Source organism: Rhamphochromis longiceps, linkage group LG18 (genome assembly GCF_057381845.1).
Source record: "Rhamphochromis longiceps isolate RC_006_pf linkage group LG18, R_longiceps_female_GT1.1, whole genome shotgun sequence".
NCBI classification, from domain to species: Eukaryota; Metazoa; Chordata; class Actinopteri; order Cichliformes; family Cichlidae; genus Rhamphochromis; species Rhamphochromis longiceps.
The window spans coordinates 4,503,607-4,526,288 of NC_140574.1; the positions used below are offsets into that span (position 1 = coordinate 4,503,607).

Genomic DNA, 22,682 nt, shown 5'->3' on the forward strand with positions numbered 1-22,682 from the left:
GGTGGCAAAAACTATCAAAGTCCAAGACCCACAGACAAAACCAAGGTAAAACCAACCAACCAATTAGGTTAAAACTCCATGAAAGCTGCAGAATCTAAACTCTTGGGACCAAACAGAGAAATGACAAACTGACTCTCTGCCAAAGGACAAACAGAAACTGACTATATATACACATACACAGCTAACAATAGGGGAAAGGAAACACTTGGGAAACAAAAACATCTGAAATTAATCAAGAACAAAGAGACAAAGGAAGCTTGTCTTGTTGTGTCAAATGCAAGACACAAGAAACAACTGTGTATCAAATTAAAACAGGATGTAACAAATGGGAGAGAGACAAATTCTTAACAAGAAACAAGAGTAGACTGAGGAGGCTCTACTAAACTGCACCCCAAACAAGTAAATACAAACCAGTGCTCAAAATGTAAAGAGAACCCAGGATACAAAAGTAAGCAGAACTAAAGACTAAAAGTCCAAATGATAATCTAAAATACAAAACTCAAAGTACCATCAACTTTACAAAGAGAAATGTTGCCATGTTTGTATGTCTGAATAAGTAGAATAATTTCAGGATATATGAAGATGCATCTAAAATGCATGCTAGCTGCAGGGTGACTCAGGTGTCAGTGTTTCAAACTTAAACCAAATAAAGCTGTATTAAACAGCTTTCACCACTAGAGGGTAGAAATTAACCAATACAGCCTCAAAGCTTTGACCACAGAATGTGATGAGTTCCATAGTCAGAGGAGCACAGGGTTTGCTTTAGACAGTTTTTCATTACTAATGAGAAAAACTAAATAGTGGAGCAGTGTTGGTTACATGTGTGGGCAGCAAAAAGAAACAACATTGAGCACCCCCAGACATTTGCTCAGTTTAAGCTGCTTTCACTTACAAGTTTTTGCTCAAACTGAAGAAAGCTTTTATCTTTTTAAGCTAGTTAGTTAGAGTCATCTCAAGGCATTTAATAAGTCTAATATCTCTATTAGAGGAACACTCCCCATGATTCAACAGTACCCTATGAGCAAGCACTTGGCAACAGTGGTGAGAAAACAGGAAGAAACCTGCAACATAACCAGGACTGGGAAAGGTGAGGATAAAGAAGGTAAACAGGTGGCAGGTTGTTTGGAAGCGTCAAGTGTGTCTGGAAAATGCAACTCTTGAATTAGAGACACATGGCAGCCTTTCCAAAAGAGCAGCAATATCAATATTTTAGATTTCACTGAAACCCATCGGGGTTTACAACAACACCTCAATCACCTCTGCCAGGCCCAGATAATTTGGGTGTGGGATTTTATTTTTCACTTATTTATTTTTTTTAAATATTTACAATCATTATTTAACTCTGCACCGGAAGTCTGTTGAGGGGAGTTACCAGTGGCGGTCCTAGCCTGTTTGGCGCCCTGGGCGAACATCCCCCCCACACACACATAAAGTTTTATGTGTGTGTGTGTGTCACTGACTAATTAATATTAAAATCTGTAACATAATGTATTGTTTGGAGTTTAGTTTGTTACTGTTACTATTTTTACCATTTCTTCTTGAAGCAACTGTAACCACCACCAGATTTTAGAGTTTGTAGTTACATTTGGGGTGACACTGGTCTCATATTGTGTACTCCATATTGTCTTTAAAATGCAGAAAAGTATTGCATGAATTTAAGCGTGACAATAGAATTTAATCGTCTTAAGCTGCTTCCTTTGATGTGGAAAATAGTTTTTGGGCACTTTAAATACTCATACAGTGGGGCAAAAAAGTATTTAGTCAGCCACCGATTGTGCAAGTTCCCCCACTTAAAATGATGACAGAGGTCAGTAATTTGCACCAGAGGTACACGTCAACTGTGAGAGACAGAATGTGAAGAAAAAATCCATGAATTCACATGGTAGGATTTGTAAAGAATTTATTCGTAAATTACGGTGGAAAATAAGTATTTGGTCACCTCAAACATGGAAAATCTCTGGCTCTCACAGACCTGTAACGTCTTCTGTAAGAAGCTTTTCTGTCCCCCACTCGTTACCTGTATGAATGGCACCTGTTTGAACTCATCATCTGTATAAAAGACACCTGTCCACAGCCTCAAACAGTCAGACTCCAAACTCCGCCATGGCCAAGACCAAAGAGCTTTCGAAGGACACCAGGAAAAGTATTGTAGACCTGCACCAGACTGGGAAGAGTGAATCTACAATAGGCAAGCAGCTTGGTGTGAAAAAATCAACTGTGGGAGCAATCATCAGAAAATGGAAGACATACAAGACCACTGATAATCTCCCACGATCTGGGGCTCCACGCAAGATCTCATCCCGTGGGGTCAAAATGATCATGAGAACGGTGAGCAAAGATCCCAGAACCACACGGGGGGACCTGGTGAATGACCTGCAGAGAGCTGGGACCAAAGTAACAAAGGTCACCATCAGTAACACACTACAACGGCAGGGAATCAAATCCCGCAGTGCCAGACGTGTTCCGCTGCTGAAGCCAGTGCATGTCCAGGCCCGTCTGAAGTTTGCCAGAGAGCACATGGATGATACAGCAGAGGATTGGGAGAATGTCATGTGGTCAGATGAAACCAAAGTAGAACTTTGTGGTATAAACTCAACTCGTCGTGTTTGGAGGACGAAGAATACGGAGTTGCATCCCAAGAACACCATACCTACTGTGAAGCATGGGGGTGGAAACATCATGCTATGGGGCTGTTTTTCTGCCAAGGGGACAGGACGACTGATCCATGTTAAGGACAGAATGAATGGGGCCATGTATCGTGAGATTTTGAGCCAAAACCTCCTTCCATCAGTGAGAACTTTGAAGATGAAACGAGGCTGGGTCTTCCAACATGACAATGATCTAAAACAAACCGCCTGGGCAACAAAGGAGTGGCTCCGTAAGAAGCATTTGAAAGTCCTGGAGTGGCCTAGCCAGCCTCCAGACCTCAACCCCATAGAAAATCTGTGGCGGGAGTTGAAAGTCCGTGTTGCTCGGCGACAGCCCCAAAACATCACTGCTCTCGAGAAGATCTGCATGGAGGAATGGGCCAAAATACCAGCTACTGTGTGTGCAAACCTGGTAAAGACCTATAGTAAACGTTTGACCTCTGTTATTGCCAACAAAGGTTATGTTACAAAGTATTGAGTTGTATTTTTGTTATTGACCAAATACTTATTTGCCACCCTGATTTACGAATAAATTCTTTACAAATCCTACCATGTGGATTCATGGATTTATTTTTTTCACATTCTGTCTCTCACAGTTGAAGTGTACCTCTGGTGCAAATTACTGACCTCTGTCATCATTTTAGGTGGGGGAACTTGCACAATCGGTGGCTGACTAAATACTTTTTTGCCCCACTGTAATTTCCTTAGGGATTAATAAAGTAATCTGATTCTGATTGTTTCAGGATGACCTGCCATTATCCAATGACACATCTGCTTACCTGTATCTTTTGCTCGTTTCTCCTCCTCTATTTGTATCTTTTTTTCTAAACTGAGCACCTGATGGCTTTGAACTTTTCTTATTCGTATCAAAAACCGCTACTGGGAGTGACTATATTTCTTTAACATGCCCCATACACGCGTTTTTATAATATACAAACTCAGCAATGTACACCTTTTATAAAAAAGGTAAAATGCATTATCACTGCTACACAGGACGTTGTAGTGGCAAAGTTGAAAAGACAAAGACCAGTCAAAACAAATCAAGGACCTTATTTCTAAACGAGGGGCTAGCATGGACATGGTTTGGTTCAGGGGCGATTCTAGGATCAGAGCTTTGGGGGTGCTGAGCACCCAGAGAGCTGCCCAGCCAGCCAAGATACACTTTTCTCGTCACAATAAGACTTCTTCCCTGTCTCTGTCAGTCCCTGTATCCTCCCTGTCCTCGTCGTCTGTTGTCTTTGTCTCCGTTATCAGTCATCATAATTTTACCATCTCTGTTATTAGATTATTCTGTTATTATATGTTACCTTATATATGTAATCAAAGTAGTTGAATTAGAATACTGCTGTAGATCACATTATACCCTTTAATATAGAGTGTGTGAGCTGTATGTAGTTTAGTTCTCATTATACTTTTGAGTTATCAGAACATATTCACATATTAGTTCATTAGATAAATGTGCATCACTCTGTATCCTTGATCTGCTGGGAATGTGTTACACTGTTTTCTTGACATGCTTAACTGTTGAATCATGAAGAGAAGGTTGTAAGCAGGAGACTCTGTGTCTAAAGACAGGGGAGATAGATAGACCACATTCCACACCCCCACCTTACAGAAAGCAGAGAAACAACTGCCGAGGTCATAACTTAGGCGCTGTAACAGAGAAAAAATGTGATGTTTTGGCTTTTACGACTAGGTGGGGGCCACTAGAGACTATAAAAAGCTGAGCAACCCGTCACCATTTTGAGACATGTGCCTGACCCTCTGGTAGCATCTCTCCCGTCCGGACGTTGTAATGCTCTGACTGTTGAATTGTATGGAAATAAATGATTGTTGATTGAGCATTTATACACCGAGTATTGTCCCTCCTTCAGCCCAAAGATTCAAAGAATTGGGAGATTTCAACACTGTGCAAGTCTGCAAATTTCTTTATTAAATCATAAGATTCTTAAATTCATCAAGTCTCTCTGTGCCTGGGTCCTCGTCACAAAACATGACATCACTGTTTTGTACATTTAAACACAATTTAATCCCCACATTTGTGAAAGAAAAGCAAAACACTTTTGTCTGTAACAAAACCATCAAATCTGATAAAGGTTATTTAAATGCTGCAAAAGAAGAATGGATTGGAATAAAGAAAATACACATCCTAACCTTAATTACTGGGGGAGATTAATGAGTGATGCTCATAGTTAGTAAAAAGTAAAATGAGTGCATCTTTTGGACAGAGATTCACTTTTAATGTGCATGTATAATATAATACAGATGCATAAAAAACACTCCCAAAACAGAATAAAAAAATTACAAATAAATTATTACAAAATATAAAAAAAAATATATAAAAATGGAGGCAACTTTGCCTGTGGTAGAATGTATACAATGCATGAAAAAATCTTTACTGCAGATACTAATTTGACCAATTTAATAATACTAATTTTGTGTTAGATTCATAAGATTTATGAGTTTCATGCTTTCATAGTGGCACTTAGGAGAGCTTGACATTTTTTAATCAGGTGGTACACACTGTAAAAAGTTTGAAAAACACTGATAAGGTAAGTGTGCTTTTGGAAAACATTTAAAGCTGCTTGCCCCGCCTTACCTCTCTGAGCTTCTTCATCCCCACATACCCTGTCGGTCTCTCAGGTCAGCTGACCAGCTGCTCCTGGAGGTACCGAGATCCAGGAGGAAGCTCAGAGGGGACAGGGCCTTCTCTATTGTGGCTCCAAAATTATGGAATAATTTGCCCATGCACGTTAGAGAGGCCCCCTCACTGTCCAACCCCATCATTTAATTTGTTTTTGATTGAAATTGAATATTACTTAAACTCTCTTAAATTAACTTCCAATAAAAAAGGTTTATCATTGATTGAAATTCATTCAGAAATGTTTAACGAATGAGCTGTCACAACTTTCAAATACAAAGTTGTTATGAAGTCTGTCACTTTCCCCCCTTTTTTCTTTTTTTATCCTTTATTTATTTATCCTTCTTATTTCATTGTACTGTATATTGTTACTCTTATTTGCCTTGTATGTCTACTGTACAAACTGAACTGGAATGACTGACTGTTCGCTTTATGACTTCAATAAAGTTTGGAAAAAAAAAACAACAACCTCTTCAGCCGCTCCCTTCTGCCGTATTTTGCGGCAAAATTATCCACACCCACCGCCGCGCTATGAATTGTGGTATATATGGGACCACGAAGCGTGCACCGGACCACGCTTTATATTTGGGGAAATCGACGGCGCATTTGGAGTATGCATTTGAAGCACACTTCGAATTGGGACAGCCGTCGTCGCGTGGCGGTGACGTAACCGCACTTAAAATGCGTACTTCAAGCGTGCAGTCTCTTAATTGGGACACAGCCAACACCTCCGCTCTGTGTAAACCATGAACAAGATATTTAAAAACAAATTATTTCACGACTTTAACAGTAACACAAAACTAAAAGGGAGTAATGTTAAAATAACGAACAAATATACGCACTTTTTAAAATGGCCTATCCCCCCCAAAGTCAAAGAAATGCAATTTAAAATAATTAATGGATATTACCCAGCAGCTGAAATGCTTAAAAAAAGGTTTGGGTTTGAGGTAGAGCCATGTGGATTTTGTTCACAAAATGTGGAAAGTATTGATCATTTGTTTTTTTCCTGCTCAGTAACAACTGACTTTTGGCAAGATTTATTAGACTGGTTGAGTATAAGAATAGATGGGATGACCCCACTGACTCTAACACAAGTTTTATATAATAATGGTGATCCATCTAAGGAACTGTCCATGCTACACAAGGTGGTGATAATTATGGGCAAATACCACATACACAAATGTAAATGGCAAAGTAAAAGACCTTCCCTAACTGTATTGAAAATTGAATTAAAATCTTTTTTGTCATCTTTAGAATTACTGAGGGATTCATGTAAAGAGGCTGCTTTGATATGCGACAATGGGACTCAATCTCTATCCTTTTAATGATTGTGTTTTTGGTGTACTAAGTAAGCCACATGTATGTTAAAGTGTTCGCAGAAAGGAAACTGTTATATGTCATAAAAATGGCCTTCATATATTTATGTATATGTATATATGTGTTTTTTTTTTGTTTTGTTTTGTTTTGTTTTTTTTGTTTGTTTTGTTTTTTTTCGTTTGATTTCTTATTCAACCTTTTCAAGATGTTGTTGCACAAATGTTGTCTCCCAACGAGAGATTGTAATATGTGCATAAATTTAATTAAAGTATTTAAAAAAAAAAAAAAAAAAAAAAAAAAGTTTGAAGATGGGTGTAGCCAACATGTGGTGACGTGTAGGAGCTGACAGGTCCCATTCGCTACAGAAACATGTTATTTAGATCAGAGCTCAGAGTAGTTTCATTTATAAGAAAGTGAAAGTAACAAAGTCACTGACACTGACACTGAGAGGAGAAATGGCGCAGAAAGGAGTTCAGCTGGACCGAGAAACCTTCTCTTGTTCGATCTGTTTGGATCTACTGAAGAATCCGGTGGCTCTTCCCTGTGGACACAGCTACTGCATGAAGTGTATTGAAAGCTTCTGGGATGAAGAGGAAAAGAAGAAAATCTACAGCTGCCCTCAGTGCAGACAGACTTTCACAGCGAGGCCTGTCCTGGTGAAAAACACCATGTTAGCAGTTTTAGTGGAGGAGCTGAAGAAGACTGGACTCCAAGCTGCTCCTGCTGATCACTGCTATGCTGGACCTGAAGATGTGGCCTGTGATGTCTGCACTGGAAGAAGAATGAAAGCCTTCAAGTCCTGCCTTGTTTGTGTGATCTCATACTGTGAACAACATGTTAGGCTTCATTATGAATGTCCTGCCTTTGAAAAACACAAGCTGGTGGAGCCCTCCAAGAAGCTCCAGGAGAACATCTGCTCTCGTCATGATGAGGTGATGAAGATGTTCTGCCGTACTGATCAGCAGAGTATCTGTTATCTCTGCTCTGTGGATGAACATAAAGGCCACGACACAGTCTCAGCTGCAGCAGAAAGGACTGAGAGGCAGAGAGAGCTGGAGGTGAGTCGACAAAACATCCAGCAGAGAATCCAGGACAGAGAGAAAGATGTGAAGCTGCTTCAACAGGAGGTGGAGGCCATCAATCAGTCTGCTGATCAAACAGTGGAGCACAGTGAGAAGATCTTCACTGAGCTGATCCATCTCATCCAGAAAAGAAGCTCTGATGTGAAGCAGCAGATCAGATCCCAGCAGGAAACTGAAGTGAGTCGAGTCAAAGAGCTTCAGGAGAAGCTGGAGCAGGAGATCACTGAGCTGAAGAGGAAAGATGCTGAGCTGAAGCAGCTCTCACACACAGAGGATCACATCCAGTTTCTACACAACTACCCCTCACTGTCAGCACTCAGTGAGTCTACAGACTCATCCAGCATCAATATCCGTCCTCTGAGCTACTTTGAGGATGTGACAGCAGCTGTGTCAGAGGTCAGAGATAAACTACAGGACATTCTGAGAGAGGAATGGACAAACATCTCACTGACAGTCACTGAAGTGGATGTTTTACTGTCAGATCCACAACCAGAGCCAAAGACCAGAGCTGGATTCTTAAAATATTCATGTGAAATCACACTGGATCCAAACACAGCACAAAAACAGCTGTTATTAACAAGAGGGAACAGAAAAGCAGAATTTATGAGTCAAAAACAGTCTTATTTGGATCATCCAGACAGGTTTGCTTTTTATTGTCAGGTCCTGAGTAGAGAGAGTCTGACTGGACGTTGTTACTGGGAGGTGGAGTGGAAAGGAAAAGGAGTTATTGTAGCAGTCGCATACAAGAATATCAGCAGAGCAGAGGGTGGGAATGAAGGTATTTTTGGACGTAATAACAAATCTTGGGCAATAAAATGTTCCAACAACAGTTACACATTTTGGTACAACAACAATGAAATACCCATGTCAGGTCCTCGTTCCTCCAGAGTAGGAGTGTACCTGGATCACAGAGCAGGTATTTTGTCCTTATACAGCGTCTCTGAAACCATGACTCTCCTCCACAGAGTCCAGACCACATTCACTCAGCCGCTCTATGCTGGACTTTGGCTTTACTCTGTTGGAACAAGTTCTGAGTTCATTAAACTGAAATAGAGTAAAGTCTTTCAAATTGTTATGGGTTTAAATCTGTATTTCATTTCATTCCAAATTCATGTTGTCTCTCTGATTGATTTGGCATTTTGCACTGTGCAGAGATCAGCTGTCAGTCAAACATTATGGGTGGTGCCTTGACAACTTCTTGCTGGTCTCTTGAGTTTTTCCAGTTTTTTAGGTTGAGCTCTTTCCCAAGTCTATTTAGCCATGGATGTTTTCATTGCTCATGATGATTATTCATTTACAAAATTATTTATCCACTTGAAAATTTAAACTTCTCCTTGCTTTAAAGGTTTGGTGAATATTTTACTTTTTGATGCATTTGTATGTTGTTGTTTCTCTTCCACTTCATGGGCCTTAATGTTTGAAATTCTTTTACCTTTCTTAACTAAAAACTTTTGCTTTAAGATCAAAAGTGGAGATTTTCATTTGATTGCATTTTAATTTCAAGATTTATTTTGTGCTCCTTGTCACTAAAAGCAATTCGTCTGTGAAGGTTCTCAGTCATCCGGGTCATCGTAGTCTGAGGAGCTTGGAAAGAAAAGCATCTGGACTTCTTTAAGTTGCTTGAAAAGTAATTCATTACACAGGATTAAAGGCTATTGGAAAGCAATGATATAAAGTTTGTGTTCAAATAAATACATTTAAATATTTCAGTCTTGGGAACATTTTTGTGTTTTGACAGTTTTCAATAAAGATTAAACTTCAGAATGGGTTGGTACTTCTGTACTTTTATACTTTTGTAATTTAGCTTCACAGTGTTGTAAAGACAGAATCCAGATGAGAAAATGTCAACTTCTTTTATCTGAAGTGTAAACACTAACATCTTAAAGAAAAAATTATAAAATTATTTGGTTGCAGTGTGTGTAGAATTTACAGTTACCCTTTGGAGGAAGCTCATATCTGCCGCATGTATCTGGGATCTCATTCTTTTGGTCACTACCCACAGCTCGTGACCATAGGTGAGGGTAGGGACCGGTAAATTGAGAGCTTTGCTTTTACACTCAGCTCTCTCTTCACCACAATGGTCCGGTACAGCATCTGCATCACTGCAGCCGCAGCACCAATGCGTCAGTGGATCTCCCGTTCCCTTCTCTCGTCACTTGTGAACAAGACCCAGAGATACTTAAACTCCTCCACTTGGGGCAGGAACTTGTCCCTGACTTGGAGCGGGCACCCCACTCTTTTCTGGCTGAGGACCATGGCTTCAGATTTGGAGGTGCTAATTCTCATTCCCACCACTTCACACTTGGCTGTGAACTGTTCCAGTGCGAGCTGGAGGCCATCACCTGATGAAGCCAATAGAACTACATCATCTGCGAAAAGCAGAGAAGAGATTCTGAGACCACCCAGGTGAAGGCCTTCCACCACTTGGCTACGCCTAAAAATTCTATCCAGAGGTAGCGCCCCTGATCTCCATGCAACATTGTAGAGGCATGTCAACCTACACAGCCCCAAAACATCCAGAGCCTTCAGGTAGTCAGATCTCATCCACCACAGGGGCTCTGCCACTAAGGAATTGTTTAACTGCCTCAGTGACCTTGCCCCAGAGATTGGCGGGTCCTCCCCCCTCATCCCCAGACTCTGCTTCCTCCATAGAAGACGTGCCAGTGGGATTAAGGAGGTCCTCGAAGAATTCCTTCCACCACCCAACAAATTCTTCAGTCAAAGCCAGCAGCGCTCCACCTGCACTATACACAGTGCAGCTGGAGCACAGCCTTCCCCTCCCGAGTCGCCTGACAGTTTGCCAGAATCTCATCGAGGCAGTCTGGAAGTCTTTTTCCATGGCCTCTCTGAACTCCTCCCACACTTGAGTTTTTGCTTCAGCCACTGCCTGAGCCATGTTTCACATGGCCTGTCGGTACCTCAGCTCCCTCCAAAGTCCCACAGACTAACCAAGCCCTATGGCAGTGGTCCCCAACCTTTCTTGCGCCACGGACCGGTTTAATATCAGACAATATTTTCATGGACCAGCCTTTAAGGTGTCGCAGATAAATACAACAAAAAAAATGATAGGACCAAAACAAAAACTGTGGTATTTTGTAAATATAATAATAAACACAAATTCACTGTGAAATTGTGTAACTTTATTAGCAGCGTCCTCCTGAAATGCGGCAACAACATTGAGAGTAACATCCTCCTCTCTGCCCTTTAATGCTCTCTGGTCGCTATGGTAACGCGTAAATGTTTCTTTCAAAATAAGACACACAACTACAACACGGGAAAAGACCCAGAGAAATCGAGTTAACGATAAAAACCCTGAAAACCATGAATTTCACACCCGAGCCTTAACTCTTGCGGCCCGTTACCAAACGACTCATCGACCAGTACCGGTCCGTGGCCTGCTGGTTGGGGACACCTGCCCTATAGGACTCCTTCAGCCTTGTGGCTCCCTTCACCTCTGGTATCCATCATTTGGTTCGGGGTTTACCATCACGACAGGCACCAACTATTGTGCGGCCGCAGCTCAGTGCAGCGGCTTCAGCAATGGAGGTTCTGAATATGGTTCATTCAGACTCAATGTCCCCAATCTCCCTCTGAATGGTGCTGAAGCTCTGCTGGAGGTGTGCGTTGAAGATCTCACAGACTGGGGCCTCTGCCAGACGTCCCCAGTGCAACCTTACAGGCACGCCAGACCTGTCCAGCATCCTTCCCCGCTACCTGATCCATGGTGACATTCAATGCCCCTTTTTCGGGCTGTGCTCAGCCAGGCTGTGGGGACTAAGGCCTGGCCCCAGCCACTCACCCTCGGACACCCTCCCTGGGCCTGTCTCCAGGGCGGGGCCCCGATAAACCTATCCCAGGCAGGGTGAACTGTTCCTTTGGTGTTCTTCTCATGAGACTTCTGAATTGCTCTTTGTCTGGTCCCTCACCCAGGACCAATTTGCCACGGGAGACCCTACCAGGGGGCAGAAGCCCTTGGACAACATAGCCCCTGGGATTCCTGGGACACACAAGCCCCTCCACCACAATAAGGTAGCGATTCGCGGAGGGGGAAAAAATTCTAGCACTCGGTATTTTCCTCCTCCTTCCTTTTGTCTCTGCGAGTTATGATCTGTTTTTCAATCTTGAATATTTCCAATTTTTCTATTCTCAGTTTTGGACGTCCCAGTGGAAACATGTTTGGTGCCATCTTCTGTCAGTACAGAACATGACGTTATGTGGTTCGTTTGTTGGTTGCGGCTAATAGACTTATATTAGTTTATATTAGCTAACTTGTGACAGAATCGATAGCTCAGAGGAAAAGTAATGATACTAAAACTAAAAATCATTCTAACGAGATCACTTCTTTGCTGCCCCTGACTGCAACAATGAGTTTTATGTTAACAAACTGAGGATATACTGTCCACTTTCACTGTGTATCTCTTTTGCAGGAAGTGGCTGGTTGCTGTTTGGCTAGCTGCACCAAACAGGAAAATGAATCTGTTAGTCGTAATATTTGGATTTGTAAAGCACTTTGTAAATGAGGACTGTGTGGAGCAGAGCCTGTTCCTCACCAGGTCCGGTGTACTGAGCCGTGACATCAGCTTGCAAAGCAGATATTGGCAAGATGCCATCAGCACTATTTTATGCAACACAAAAAATTTCTCTCTTTAACGAAACACAACCAGTTTACTACATAACAGGTTACTACATGAGTATCAGACCAAAAACATAACAGGTATTTTTTTTTTTACCAAAGGGTATTAGAAACCCTAACACTCATCAGCATGTCCACAGGAAAAATGGGCCATTATGTTGTAAAGTGTCTGGATGTGCTCAAGAAGAGAAAGATTATCTTATGACATAAAAAGTGCTGAATGCATCAGCTGATTGCGCTGCTCAGTAAACTTGGCCAGAGGAGGAAAAACCAGTTTATGTCAGCCCGGTGAAAGCACCTGTCACCTGTCTCAAACAGGCTCTCCTCCACACAGTCCTCATTTAGAAAGTGCTTTACAAACTCAAACATTAACAGGTGGATTTTCCTGTCTGAGTGCAGCTAGCCAAACAGCGACCAGCCACGTCCTGCTAAAGAGACATACAGTGAAAGTGGACAGTATATTCTTGGTTTTAACATGAAGCTCATTGTTGTAGTCAGAGGCAGCAAAGAAGTGATCCTCTTAGACTGATTTTTAGTTTTAGTATCATTACTTTTCCTCTGAGTTATCGATTCTGTCCCTAGTTAGCTAACATAAACTAATTTAAGTCTATTGGCCGCAATCAACCAACCGATCACATGACGTCACGTTCTGCACTGACAGAAGATGGAGCTAAACATGTTTTTAAAACTATAACTTCCAGCAAAATTCAAGGATAATTTTACATCTATGTCTGTTTTTGAGAACAAGGCTCAATAGTATAAATTAGCCTTTTTATGTGTAGCATTTCAGGTTCCCTTTAAACACAAAGATATTGTGTGGTGTGGTCCCAGCATGACAGGCAGGTGACTGGTTGATGACAAATCTCCTGCTCTTGATTTTTCACGTCATATTAAGATTTATACCTTTTTATAAACCATCTCGAGGTCTATGCAGTTAAATCCTCTCAGACACATTTTGGGGCCTTATGGGGAAAGGAGGTCATTAGTTTAAATTGTGAATTTCTTTTTAATATTTTATGTTTTGATCACACTTTAACACTAATATTTATTGTCTTTTTATGCACATTAAATATCTTTACATATGCATACAGCTAAATTACAGTGTGTGATTAAAAGCATTTAATAAATACATATCTGCAAGTGCTAAAAGTAATCGCATTAGAGTTCCCCAGACTTTGAAACAAGATTCAAAGTTGGGACTTAAAAGGTAATCTAAGTATAAAAATTCACTTTTTAAATTGTAGTTTAGGAGTAAATGTTAACTGAACACAGGTGTTATTGTAGCAAAGACTGTATTTTACCAGTGAGTTTGTATAGTGGGCAGGAAAACTTCTTATCACCTGCTGTTAGTATCATAACTGACAGAATTTAGTTGCTTCCAGGACAGGCTCCAGGATCCCAGGCTGGATATCTGGGAAGAAAAGGACGAATAGATTTGGTTGAAAAACCACTGCTGCTGCTACTCAGCTCATAATACATGAATCAAACTTCAGTGCTGAAACAATTCTTCCAACTACATTACCCACAATTCCATCGAATCAGTTGACAATCACAAGGGAACCAAATAATCTTTAATATGTAGTTTATTTTTAAAATTTGGATTTGAATTTTACCTGTACCTGCTTTACCTTTATGTTTCATGCATATGTTATCACAACTTGCAGAAGGTATCAAAATTACTGTCTCAGCTTTAGACATGAAGATATTTAATCTGAAAACTGAGTGTATGTTTAATTTGTCACAGTAGGGGAAGCACAGGGAGGATTAATGATGGCTTCACTCATCTTAGAGGAGGTCCCGTATGTGGTCATGCTGATTCACAGTCACAGCTTTCTCTGACACTTAGGGCTTATCTCATTTCTCTAATTATGATCACTGAGTCATCATGAGGGAAATTGCAATTTCAAAAATGTATCTAATAGACAGAGAAAGAGTCTATCTTACATTGTTTATGTACCAAAGAGGCAACACAGCATGAATATACAAACCACAGTGTGAGGAGCACCTCTTAGTCTTGTGAGATTTTTTGTAAGATGATTGGTTGCATATTCAAACTTTCTGTCCCTCACCGTTAATGTGTGATAAATAAAAAGAACAAAAAAATTCAAGTGCGTGTTTAAATTTCATTAAAAGTAGGCCTAAATAAAACAGTTTTCATGAACACTATGTATTTATTTGACATCTGAGATCAGAAAATGCGACAGACTGTAACAAAATGATAATCAGTCAGACTAAAAGTCCAAATGATAATCTAAAATACAAAACTCAAAGTACCATCAACTTTACAAAGCGAAATGTTGCCATGTTTGTATGTCTGAATAAGTTGAACAATTTCAGGATATATGAAGATGCATCTAAAATGCATGCTGGCTGCAGGGTGACTCAGGTGTCAGTGTTTCAAACTTAAACCAAATAAAGCTGTATTAAACAGCTTCACCACTAGATGGTAGAAATTAACCAACACGGCCTCAAAGCTCATCGCAGCTCCATAGCCAGAGGAGCACAGGGTTTGCTTTAGACAGTTTTTCATTACTAATGAGAAAAACTAAATAGTGGAGCAGTGTTGGTTACATGTGTGGGCAGCAAAAAGAAACAACATTGAGCACCCCCAGACATTTGCTCAGTTTAAGCTGCTTTCACTTACAAGTTTTTGCTCAAACTGAAGAAAGCTTTTATCTTTTTAAGTTAGTTAGTTAGAGTCATCTCAAGGCATTTAATAAGTTTAAATTCTCTATAAGAGGAACACTCCCCATGATTCAACAGTACCCTATGAGCAAGCACTTGGCAACAGTGGTGAGAAAACAGGAAAAAACCTGCAACATAACCAGGACTGGGAAAGGTGAGGATAAAGAAGGTAAACAGCTGGCAGGTTGTTTGGAAGTGTCAAGTGTGTCTGGAAAATGCAACTCTTGAATTAGAGACCCATGGCAGCCTTTCCAAAAGAGCAGCAATATCAATATTTTAGATTTCACTGAAACCCATCGGGGTTTACAACAACACTGCCAGGCCCAGACAATTGGGGTCTGGGATTTTATTTTATTTTTTAATTTATTTTATAAATATTACAATCATTATTTAATTCTGCACCAGATATCTGCTGGGAAGAGTGACTATGTTTCTTTAACATGCCCCATGCATGTGTTTTTATAATATACAAACACAGTATATGTATATATATAATATATATAAAACAACAACACCCAGCACGCCCCTGTGGGCGGTTTATCCTTCAAGCTCGGGTCCTCTACCAGAGGCCTGGGAGCTTGAGGGTCCTGCGCAGTATCTTAGCTGTTCCCAGGACTGCGCTCTTCTGGACAGAGATCTCCGATGTTGTTCCCGGGATCTGCTGGAGCCACTCGCCTAGCTTGGGAGTCACCGCACCTAGTGCTCCGATTACCACGGGGACCACCGTTACCTTCACCCTCCACATCCTCTCGAGCTCTTCTCTGAGCCCTTGGTATTTCTCCAGCTTCTCGTGTTCCTTCTTCCTGATATTGCTGTCATTCGGAACCGCTACATCGATCACTACGGCCGTCTTCTTCTGTTTGTCTACCACCACTATGTCCGGTTGGTTAGCCACCACCATTTTGTCCGTCTGTATCTGGAAGTCCCACAGGATCTTAGCTCGGTCATTCTCCACCACCCTTGGGGGCATCTCCCATTTTGACCTCGGGACTTCCAGGTTATACTCGGCACAGATGTTCCTGTACACTATGCCGGCCACTTGGTTATGGCGTTCCATGTATGCCTTGCCTGCTAGCATCTTGCACCCTGCTGTTATGTGCTGGATTGTCTCTGGGGCATCTTTACACAGCCTGCACCTGGGGTCTTGCCTGGTGTGATAGACCCCAGCCTCTATGGATCTTGTACTCAGAGCTTGTTCTTGTGCTGCCATGATTAGTGCCTCTGTGCTGTCTTTCAGTCCAGCTTTGTCCAGCCACTGGTAGGATTTCTGGATATCAGCCACCTCCTCTATCTGCCGGTGGTACATACCGTGCAGGGACCTGTCCTTCCATGATGGTTCCTCGTCTCCCTCCTCTTTCTTGGGTTTCTGCTGCCTGAGGTATTCACTGAGCACTCGGTCAGTTGGGGCCATCTTCCCAATGTATTCTTGGATGTTCGTTGTCTCATCCTGGACTGTGGTGCTGACACTCACCAGTCCCCGGCCCCCCTCCTTCCGCTTAGCGTACAGCCTCAGGGTGCTGGACTTGGGGTGAAACCCTCCATGCATGGTAAGGAGCTTTCTTGTCTTTATGTCAGTGGCTTCTATCTCCTCCTTTGGCCAGCCTATTACCCCAGCAGGGTACCTGATCACGGGCAGGGCGTACGTGTTGATGGCCCGGATCTTGTTCTTACCATTCAGCTGACTCCTCAGGACTTGCCTGACCCTCTGCAGGTACTTGGTGGTTGCAGCCTTTCTAGCGGCCTCTTCATGGTTCCCATTCGCCTGCGGGATCCCCATATATATATATATATATATATATATATATATATATATATATATATATATATATATATATATGTACACCTTGCAGATAAAATCGGAAATACATTATCACTGCCTAAGAGGACTTTGTAGTGGCAAAGTTGAATGAAGTTAATTTTTATCTTACATGTAATCACAGTAATACAAAGAAATGTTCCAACCTCTGAGTAAATAAAGGTCATTTTTATTACGTGTCAGACTGGTTAAATTGTTTATTTATTTCATTTACCTGCTGTTATAATATGGGAAATCCTTTTTTTAAAAAAAGCTGCTGGGATTTTTGCTTGAATCCCAATGTTTCAGTAGCTGCAGAAGGAGGAGCAGGTGGTGGCACTGCAGGCGATGTCGTGGGAGCCACTAATGGTGGCACTGCAGGCGACTGGATGGGCCTCTCGGACCCTCCAGCGGAGGCAGGTTGCTGGACGGGCCTCTCAGACCCTCCAGCTGAGGCAGAAGGATGGACGGGCCTCTTGGACCCTCCAGCAGCAACAGGTGGCTGGACAGAAACTCGGGCCTAAAAAGACAAAGGAAGCAAAACCAGACACATTAACATGAGACACGGACTTTCAAAGTAAAACTGGAAACATAACACAGAGACGCAGACTTGACACGGGGATACAGCAGACAGGGGAGGCAACACAGAACAGAAACCAGCAGGTACAACTCAGACAAAGAAACCAAAAGACTAGAAATGATAAATAAAGGCAAAAATCAAAGTACAATAATAATGAAAACTTAAACCTCTGGGTCAACGACCCAGGCACCCTAACAATTACAATTCAGTGTGACTGACACTGAAGGTGATACTGGTCTCATACTATGTCCTGTGCAGGATCTGTACAAGCCTTTCGATGTGATTTGCATGTTGTCCTTATCTCTGGGCACTCTGGCTTCCTCAGAGTCCAGAGACATGTAGTTAGAGTGTCAGTGGTTATTGAAATGAATAAAATGATTAATTTAGCAGATGTAGAAGATAATTTTTAAAAAGTTTGAATAGTATTTTTAAAATGTGAAAAATGCTCCGTTATAAAAAGTGTTAATGACACACAGTCTGATAAACCTCCCACTTCCTCCCACTCTCTGACTCAGCACCTCCTCTCTGTCCACATGTTTCTGTGTTCCCTCCCCTTCAGATCTAAACTTTGAAGATGGGTGTAACCAGCATGTAGTGACGTGGAATAGCTGACAGGCCCCATTTACTGCATTAGTTTCAGTTATAAGGAAGTGAAACTCACACAGTCGCTGATACTGAGAGGAGAAATGGCGCAGAAAGGAGTTCAGCTGGACCAAGAAACTTTCTCTTGTTCGATCTGTTTGGATCTACTGAAGGATCCGGTGACTATTCCCTGTGGACACAGCTACTGCATGAACTGTATTAAAAGCTTCTGGGATGAAGAGGAAAAGAAGAAAATCTACAGCTGCCCTCAGTGCAGACAGACTTTCACAGCGAGGCCTGTCCTGGTGAAAAACACCATGTTAGCAGATTTAGTGGAGCAGCTGAAGAAGACTGGACTCCAAGCTGCTCCTGCTGATCACTGCTATGCTGGACCTGAAGATGTGGCCTGTGATTTCTGCATTGAGATGAAGTTAAAAGCTGTGAAATCATGTTTAGTCTGTCTGGCTTCTTACTGTGAGAAACACCTTCAGCCTCATTATGATGTGGCTCCATTAAAGAAACACAAGCTGGTGGAGCCCTCCAAGAAGCTCCAGGAGACCATCTGCTCTCGTCATGATGAGGTGATGAAGATGTTCTGCCGTACTGATCAGCAGAGTATCTGTTATCTCTGCTCTGTGGATGAACATAAAGGCCACGACACAGTCTCAGCTGCAGCAGAAAGGACTGAGAGGCAGAGAGAGCTGGAGGTGAGTCGACAAAACATCCAGCAGAGAATCCAGGACAGAGAGAAAGATGTGAAGCTGCTTCAACAGGAGGTGGAGGCCATCAATCAGTCTGCTGATCAAACAGTGGAGCACAGTGAGAAGATCTTCACTGAGCTGATCCATCTCATCCAGAAAAGAAGCTCTGATGTGAAGCAGCAGATCAGATCCCAGCAGGAAACTGAAGTGAGTCGAGTCAAAGAGCTTCAGGAGAAGCTGGAGCAGGAGATCACTGAGCTGAAGAGGAAAGATGCTGAGCTGAAGCAGCTCTCACACACAGAGGATCACATCCAGTTTCTACACAACTACCCCTCACTGTCAGCACTCAGTGAGTCTACAGACTCATCCAGCATCAATATCCGTCCTCTGAGCTACTTTGAGGATGTGACAGCAGCTGTGTCAGAGGTCAGAGATAAACTACAGGACATTCTGAGAGAGGAACGGACAAACATCTCACTGACAGTCACTAAAGTGGATGTTTTAGTGCCACAATCAGAGCCAAAGACCAGAGCTGGATTCCTAAAATATTCACGTGAAATCACATTTGATCCAAACACAGTACAGAAAAATCTTGTATTATCAGAAGGACACAGAAAAGCAATACTTATTTTTGAAGATCAGTCTTATTCTCATCATCCAGACCGATTCACTGGATATGAACAGGTCCTGAGTAGAGAGAGTCTGACTGGACGTTGTTACTGGGAGATGGAGTGGAGAGGGATAGGAGTTGATGTAGCAGTGACGTACAAAAATATCAACAGAGAGGGGAATGAATGTAGATTTGGATGTAATGATAAATCTTGGGCATTAGAGTGCAACAACAAGAGATATATATTTTGGTACAACAACATCCAAACTCCTGTCTCAGGTCCTCGTTCCTCCAGAGTAGGAGTGTACCTGGATCACAGAGCAGGTATTTTGTCCTTCTACAGCATCTCTGAAACCATGACTCTCCTCCACAGAGTCCAGACCACATTCACTCAGCCGCTCTATGCTGGAGTTTATCTTAGTGGATGGTTTGTGTTTGGAACAAGTGTTGAATTCTGCAAACTGAAATAAATTGAGATAATTATCAGCTGCAAGGGTGAGGTTGGTATTAATTTTAAATTTTTGAGTCTTTTTGTTTGTGTATGACATTATGGCAAAAATGATCCAGTATAAATCTAGTGCAGCACGTTTTTTTTCACAAATAGCAGTTGGAATGTGTTTATATGTCTGTTGGGAGAGATTTTGTGTTAATGTCACCACTGTGGAAGAAAAATGTGCAGCTCTGTAGCCTGAAGATGAAGATAAACACAAGCTTGGGGGGGAATGGCCCCTTCCACCTTTACAGGAGTGGAACACTGTGTGTTGTGTTTGTAATGTGTTTGTAACACCTCTATAACACACCTTTCCTCCACAATGACAGCAGACTGATTAGTCATTAGAATTGGGACTGATGTGCTTCAGTCACAATTCTCTGCATTAACATTTTATTTTTGTTATTTTTAATGTTATTTTAAACTCTTTTACCTTTGTTAACAAAAAACATTTGCTTTAAGATAAAAAGTGGAGATTTTAATTTGTTTGCTTTTTAATTTCACGATTTATTTTGTTCTCCTTGTGACTAAAAATAATTCATTGACAGGATTAAAGGCTACTGGAAACCAATGATATGAAGTTTGTGTTTAAATAAATACATTTAAATATTTCAGTCTTGGGAACATTTTTGTGTTTTGACAGTTTTCAATAAAGATTAAACTTCAGAATGGGTTGGTACTTCTGTACTTCTGTACTTCTGTACTTTTGTACTTTAGCGTCACAGTGTTTTATAGACAGAATCCAGATGAGTAAACACTAACATCTGAAAGAAAAAAATATCATTTTATTTGGTTGCAGTGTATGTAGACTTTACTCTTTTGACTTTTGCCCATTTTATGACTAGATAGACACTGGGTGATATTTTTGTGCAAAGATTATCTATTTCACCATTTGGGTTCAACAGAAAGATGTCATTTTCTAAATTCATGAATATGTTTTTAGCTTTGCTAAAGTACACAACTAAAGTACAGAGCACTAGTGGATAATTTTGTGGAGTGCTCTGGGAGAAAGCATCTACTTCTGAATGTGGATAAGGTCAGAGAGACAGGAATCAACTTCAGAAGGACGAGGACAGCTAAAAGATCTCTGTCTATCCTGATACAGGATGTTGATGTGGTGGAGGAGTACCTGCGTGTCTACATCAACCAACATTTAGTTTGTAGACAAAAAGAGATGAGAAGGCCCTTTTTCTGAAGAAAGCTGAGATCCTGAGAAATGGTGATCTTCCATCCATGTAGAACTTCTTTAAATTTGGCTACTTTCCTTTAAAAAATATAGTAAAATGTAAGCAAGGTTTATTTTTGAGTTTTATTTATAACAAGGAAGAAATTAAAGGAATAATATGAACCCTTGATCCCTTCTCTGAGGAGGAATCCAGTGATTCTGTTGCACTGTGGTACTTTTCTGCCTTTGTTTGGGTCCTTTTGTCAATGAGAAAAATCACTGCAAAACAATACAAAGCTGTTATGACTTTTATCCTGGGGTGATACACTTCTAATAGGAGTGGTCTGAAGAGGGTCACTGAATAGCTGATAAGTATATGCTATGGGTTTAATGTAGAAACCATGAAATACTGAAGCTGCTTTGGAAGCACATGATGCACAAACACCTTACTAACAAAAGTTTTCCTTTGATTTGTCAACTGTTTGCATGTTTGGCTCCGGCCCATTTGTTTTGAATTATGATGTCATGAGCCTTTTTAAGCCTAGGATATATTTGCTGTGTGTGACAGCAATAATGCAATTCAGTCAATCATGTGAAATCATTTCTCTTTTTCTGAATTTTACTGACACTGGTCAGTTGTATCATGTCCTTAGGAATATTGGGAGGCAGATTGAATAAATTAGATTTTTTTTTTGTCTTACTGTCTAACTGCAAATAATCTGACACTTGGTATATTCCTCTCTAGTCATTAAAAACATTTAGGGGTGCATATTTTCTACATTTGGTTATCACCTGTCCACCAGATTTTAGAGTTTGTAGTTACATTTGGGGTGACACTGGTCTCATATTGTGTACTCCATATTGTCTTTAAAATGCATGAAAGTATTGCATGAATTTAAGCGTGACAATAGAATTTAATCCTCTTAAGCTGCTTCCTTTGATGTGGAAAATTGTTTTTGGGCGCTTTAAATACTCATACATGACCCTTTTATCTGTTTAGCGAGACAAATAGAGATTGTAATCAATGAGCAGATCATTTGTTATGTTAAATGTTATTTTAGATGTTGGAACACATTTTTCTTATAAATCAAATGTTGAACACTTTTTTTTCTCACTCACTCTCACTCAAATCTGACAAAGAAAATGTCAAACTAATCTGCGAAAACCATGGGTTCAGAGTTCAATGTTAGAGCAGAAGATTCAGCTTTCTTCACTAAAACAGCTTTACGTTACACAGAAATTAGTGTTGTTTTACTGTCTGATTGAAGACATTTCTTGATGCATCACACCATCACAAGTAAAGTTGCTCCGCAGTTTCCAACTCTGATATGTTTTAGGAAATTTGTAAACTGAAAACTCTTCTCTCCCATCTTTCCATGGTCCTTGAATGCAGCATCAGTGTTACAGGTTGTGACTCCTGTGAACAAACTGACACAGTGTGATATTACACATATTTAAATCTGTCTTTACTGATGATGTTGAAGCTGCTGAAGGCTCAGTGAAGTTTTGTCTTCCTGCAGGTTAACAAGTGAACTCTGTAACTGATGCACAACACAAGAGGGCGCCTTCATCCTGCTAACAAGGATGTAGAGGAGGTTAAAGCACCTCAGCTCAGGTTGTGCACTGTTTTACATTCTGCCATGTTTTTAGGCTGAATAAAGCCTTTATCATAAAGTGCATTGTGTCATAGATCCTGGTAAATTGGATCAAAGCATCATTAGTTAGTCACTTATTTAGTTTGGAGCTGTATCAT

General features: G+C 41.0%; 2 protein-coding genes across 7 annotated transcripts; both read left to right on the forward strand.

Moving 5' to 3' along the window:
* The first annotated feature begins 4,823 nt into the window (after positions 1 to 4,823).
* Positions 4,824 to 9,051, forward strand: LOC146647500 (E3 ubiquitin/ISG15 ligase TRIM25-like). Of its 4 annotated transcripts, none has more exons than XM_085389526.1 (2): positions 4,824 to 4,839; positions 7,060 to 9,051. In XM_085389526.1, exons 1-2 carry the CDS (start codon positions 4,824 to 4,826, stop codon positions 8,739 to 8,741), a joined length of 1,698 nt encoding a protein of 565 aa, XP_085245652.1. In that variant the 3' UTR covers positions 8,742 to 9,051. The 4 variants fall into 4 exon arrangements, with proteins under 4 accessions (XP_085245652.1, XP_085245653.1, XP_085245654.1 ...); XM_085389527.1 differs by lacking the exon at positions 4,824 to 4,839 and having other exon boundaries at positions 6,830 to 7,538; positions 7,647 to 9,051; XM_085389528.1 differs by lacking the exon at positions 4,824 to 4,839 and having other exon boundaries at positions 6,830 to 7,865; positions 8,576 to 8,695.
* An 8,998-nt stretch (positions 9,052 to 18,049) lies between these two features.
* On the forward strand, positions 18,050 to 20,296 carry LOC146647501 (E3 ubiquitin/ISG15 ligase TRIM25-like). Of its 3 annotated transcripts, none has more exons than XM_085389586.1 (2): positions 18,068 to 18,418; positions 18,578 to 20,296. In XM_085389586.1, the coding sequence occupies exons 1-2, from the start codon at positions 18,068 to 18,070 to the stop codon at positions 19,742 to 19,744; spliced, it is 1,518 nt and encodes a 505-aa protein (XP_085245712.1). In that variant the 3' UTR covers positions 19,745 to 20,296. The 3 variants fall into 3 exon arrangements, with proteins under 3 accessions (XP_085245713.1, XP_085245712.1, XP_085245714.1); XM_085389588.1 differs by having other exon boundaries at positions 18,068 to 18,871; positions 19,570 to 19,718; XM_085389587.1 differs by having other exon boundaries at positions 18,050 to 20,296.
* Positions 20,297 to 22,682: the final 2,386 nt, after the last annotated feature.